Source organism: Lactuca sativa, chromosome 1 (genome assembly GCF_002870075.4).
Source record: "Lactuca sativa cultivar Salinas chromosome 1, Lsat_Salinas_v11, whole genome shotgun sequence".
Lineage (NCBI taxonomy): Eukaryota > Viridiplantae > Streptophyta > Magnoliopsida > Asterales > Asteraceae > Lactuca > Lactuca sativa.
Genome location: NC_056623.2, coordinates 17,712,582 through 17,717,797, shown reverse-complemented (window position 1 = coordinate 17,717,797; position 5,216 = coordinate 17,712,582). Strand labels below are relative to the sequence as shown.

The following is a 5,216-nucleotide window of genomic DNA, read 5'->3' as shown; positions in this document are numbered from 1 at the left end:
TATTGTGTTTGTTCTTGTGTTTAGGTTTATGTAACCTACTAAAATGTGAAGAATCTAGCAAAAGATTTGGGTGTTTAGGGGGGGGGGGGGGGGGGGGGGGGGGTTACCGAATAGATAGTATCTTTTTTTTTTTTTTTTTTTTTGGTACAAGTCATTTTCTTTTAATATCAGATCTATTCTAATCCTAACTACTTTTAAATCCACCTATATCCTTTATCAGTGTTGTAAAAATTCCGATTAGGTTCCGATTAATCTCCGATTAATCTCTAGGCGCTACTTGACCGATTAGAGAGCGCCTAGCGATTAATCCATGCATTCAAAATGACTGAAACACTGATGAAATTTTAAAACTTTGAAGAAGTTATATCTCAATAGAAACTATTTGATGTATGATTAGTGTTGTATTTATCATATTTATCTATTTTGTTATGATATTAGTGATATTTATGAACTTTTATATGATATTAGTCATATTTAATTTTTTAAAATTTAACAAATTAGCAATTAATGGTCACCGATTAATCTCCGCCTAGCCGATTAATCTCTTAACCCCAGTCCACCGACTAGCTAACGTCGAACGATTTTTACAACCTTGCCTTTATGGAAATTGAACCTTTGACTTTAAGTAGGTAAAACAATAATGGATACCCATGGGCTAGAAGCCTTTTGGTTGGGACAAATCATTTCACCAACTTATTCACAAAATGTGCATTTAATAGACATTCGGGGCACAAGGCTAACGGGATGAATAATAAATTTTAACAGTATTTCCAACCTAAAACTAAAGCCAATGAAGTGATTCATATATAATATTGTTTCTTATAAACAATAATTTATGTTTTATAAAGTTATATAGTACAAAATTTAAAGAACAAAGTGTTATATATGGAAAAAAAATTGTTATATACCAATCAACTCTTATTTTTTTTATATCAAATATAGTATAAAATTGCCAACACCAAATGTTATGCTAAATTTGGTGTCAGTGAATATATACTATTAAAATTTCACTCGAAACATTCGTTAACTTTATATTTTTTTTCATATTTATTTTATATTAACTAGAGTAAATTACATGAATCAACTTTGTAGTATGAGATGATTTGCATTAAAATACCTATTTTTTTAAAAAAAAAACTCGGATAGTCCCTATGGATTGGATTTGTTTTGATTTTGATCCCTGATCGAATTAAAATGACTATTGTACTCTTATTATTTTGATTCAACATTATTTTTTGGACAAAATACAGAAAAACATAACCATTTATCTAGTAACATTTGGAAAAGCCTTGTATTTTGTTTATATATATAGAAAAACTTTTATATTTTAAGTTACCTTTTATGGTAACCCAAATATCTTGTTTTTCAAAGAAATTATTGGTTGTCTTTTAACATGATATTTATTTTTTTCGTTTTTAAGTTAAAACGAGTGAAATTGTCTCTTGTCTAAGGTAAAACATAAAAAATAGATCAATTAGTCAACAACTATCTACCTAAGTAAAAATAAATGACATCATTTATTTTTTTCCATATCAACTTAAAAACAAAAAAAAAATAAATGTTATGTCCACCTAATCTCTCCCCCCCCCCCCTATATTTCCACTTTTTTTCTTGGTTGAATCCTCTTATCCCACCAGCCCATCCTCGCCGACATTACTCATTCAAAATAACAAAAACCTATGAAAAACTATGTGGAAACGATTCTAATTGTGAACGGACGTCGAGAATTCAAGGGAAAACAAATGAAATTGTGAAAATATAGAATGATTGGTTGATTATGGATGATGTGTAAATGTGTGAATTTAAAAGTTGAAATTGATTTTAATAAATCACGAAGTTTCCACGTTATATTGTCCGAAAGTGACCAACTATTCATCCGTTAATGGATGCTGAATGCCAATGATTTTATGTTAAAATACATCGATTTGATTGCTTGGCCTGCAAAATACCTTACATAGTTTTTCTGTTTGTAGTACATTATAAAAGATGCTTGCCCATACCATTAAAAGATGCTTGATACAAGCAGGGTTAGGAAGAAAGTTCTCCAATTGGCAAAAAACATGACTAGCTAACTTGTCGGATCTGAACTTCTCGATCCACATTCCTGCGATGATCTTGACAAATTTGTAAACTAGTTAGTCAACACCATACTTATATTATGTTTTTCATCGAGGTCAACCCATTTTAATATTTAAGACCAATCTTTGTCATGCACTTTGGACCTTCTGCTTCAACTTCCATATTATATTCATGGGATCTGGTATCTTAACATTCTTTTGGAATTATTCTTGGATTTGTCTTTTTATCGAGTTATGAAACATTTATGTGTTGGTAGCGAATGCATCTGCAACTGCAAGCTCAACTAGGATGCTATGAGTATAAAATAGGGAAGTTGTGAAATTTGTTGGTGACACGAAGATAATCTATTATGTCTGAATTCTAGTTATCATAGTTTATAGGAAAATCATGGCTTTGAGAAGGATTAGGTTTACGTTAAGATATTCTGTTGTGACTTATGTGCTATGCTTTTCTGCAGGTTAGAACTGAGAACGTGATTCTTTTCATGTTAAATGTTCGGTTTAACTGTTAGTTTGTCATAAAGAAATTAACAATTCTTATGTTTGTTACAGTTGTAATGGCATACGATATCTTTGATCCAACCGCAAACATAACCATTACATGGGATGTTGTTTCATGGACTCCAGATGGCTACGTGGTAAGTAATATTCTGAGATTCCTAAGTAAATTGTATGATGGTTACCTGAGATGAGCGATCTGCAGGCTGTGGTGAAGATGAACAACTATCAAATGTATCGTCCAATCATGACTCCAGGATGGACATTGGGATGGACATGGGCTAAAAAGGAAATAATTTGGTCGATTCTAGGAGCTCAGGCGATTGATCAAGGAGATTGCAAGGACTTACCCAGTAATATTCCTCATTCCTGTGAGAAGAATCCCAGAATCATTGACATGCAGCCTGGAGTACCTTACAACCAGCAGTTCCTCAACTGCTGCAAGGGTGGTTTTGTAAGTTCAATGGGTCAAGATCCTGCTAATTCAGTCTCGGCGTTTCAGTTGAGTGTTGGGAATTCGGGCAATACTTATAAAACAGTCGGTTTGCCCAAGAATTTCTCCCTGCTGGGTCCCAATCAAGGATACACCTGCAGCCCTATATCCATTGTGCCATCTTCGGTTTCTTTATCATCTGGTGGTCGTAGAAAGAACCGAGCTTTAAGTATGTTTCACTGTTCCATGAATGCCAAGTTTTGTTTTCTTTTACAATTAACCTCTTCTGATTAATCTTGTATTCATTAATTTGTAGTGTCATGGCAACTGGTGTGTCGTTACTCCCAGTTTCTGGCCTCGGAGATCCCAACCTGTTGTGTCTCGATGTCATCTTTTTACAACAGTGACATCACTCCATGTCTTTCATGTGCTTGTGGCTGCAGGAACAATGAAAACTGTGTTACGTAAGCTTTCTATATATAATCATATTTCGAGATTATGCATATAAGATAGTTGGAACTCTTGACTAAAATCGTAAGAGAATTCTTGCAACACATCAGTAATAACTCGCCTATATCACGTGTGGTTGGATCAACAAGCCCACATACAGAAGGCAATGCTCCATTGAAGCGATGCACTCACCACATGTGCCCTGTTCGGGTTCATTGGCATGTGAAAAGAAACTACAAGATGTATTGGCATGTGAGGATCACCATCACCAACTTCAATTTCAATTTCAACTACACTAAGTGGACACTTGTTGCTCAACATCCGAATCTCAACAACATTGCCAAAGTTGATGATTTTAACTATAAGCCTCTTCTCCTCTTTGAACCCATAAGTAAGTTGATGAGAACAAGTATGAGCAGCCCACGAAATCTACCTGATGATATGTGATTTACTGATTTATAATATAAGCAGGAAACAAACTCATTTGTCAACGTCATCCTGGTTTTTAAATGCAGATGATACAGGTATGTTTTATGGTGTAGAGGAGCTGGATAACGACCACCTTCTGGAGGCTGCAAGTGTGCATTCAGAGATGATTCTTCAAAAAAATAGGACAACATTCTCATTGAATCGTGGGTGGGCATTCCCTCATAAAGTCTACTTCAATGGTGACGAATGCATAATGCCCCTGCCTGTCTCTTACCCGTCTCTTCCAAACTCCGTCCTTCCCCTTTTATATGTTGGACGAATGGCCATTATTATTCAAGTACTAATAGCAACATTTCATCAGTTTATCTAAAATTAGACATACCATTGTTAATGTAGAAACATATGTTTTGACTTTATTTCCAAGGATTGAATCAAGAATGCCAATTGTTGATATCAATGTTATTGCTTCTTGGTATGGTATATGTACCCGGAGACGAGGGAGCACGGAGAATAACATAAAATAGTAAATGTAAGAGGATCACAATGCATTGAATTTAATAGAACAATGCATTGAATTTAATAGAGTTCAATGGTTTATCACATTATTTTTCTACATTTCATATAACTCTATCAATTTTTTTTTTTATAATGCATTAAACTCTACAAAGTTCAACAGAAAATTATACAAGCTAATTTATAGGATATATTTAAGAATTAAAAATTTTCATTTTTCTCATCGAAGAGTTCAATGGTCATTGAACTCCAAACCTATTGAATGTCAAGATGACATCTTATGGTAGAATTTAACCCATTGAATGACAACTAAACTTGTCATCTCATTCAACTCTCTCATTGAACCTACCATTATAGATGTTCTAAGTGACCAAAAAAATCACTAAAACATCTCCTATATATGTCAAAGTTAATCTTCAGTTTGACTTTCCCCCGTTTACAAGCCAACCTATAGTTATAAGCCACTAAATCCATAATTCTCCGCCCCACTCCAAAATTAAGCCCATTGAAAACTAATTTTCTAATAATGTAATCATAAAAATGACAAAATTTTACCTTCCGAATGCTCAGGCTACTAAGTACCAACACTCTCAGTCACCATAATATATAAGGCCAACGCCTAAAGTGCTTTTAATTTTCCTTTCAAAGTATTAGGATATTCATTTAACCACAACTTATATATAGTTTCTTGGATACGTTATTTATCATGACATGCCAATAATCGAACGCGTTATGTATGACTTCATGCACAATAACGTAAATTGCACTCCATATGACGATTGTGTATGGAACTTTGGACATGTAGTCCACCGCCT

At 33.9% G+C, this 5,216-nt stretch overlaps 1 protein-coding gene across 1 annotated transcript; it reads left to right on the top strand.

Moving 5' to 3' along the window:
* Positions 1 to 2,617: 2,617 nt before the first annotated feature.
* Positions 2,618 to 4,258, top strand: LOC111910476 (COBRA-like protein 4). Its single transcript, XM_023906310.1, has 5 exons — positions 2,618 to 2,716; positions 2,782 to 3,238; positions 3,326 to 3,473; positions 3,570 to 3,850; positions 3,975 to 4,258. Exons 1-5 carry the CDS (start codon positions 2,618 to 2,620, stop codon positions 4,256 to 4,258), a joined length of 1,269 nt encoding a protein of 422 aa, XP_023762078.1.
* Positions 4,259 to 5,216: the final 958 nt, after the last annotated feature.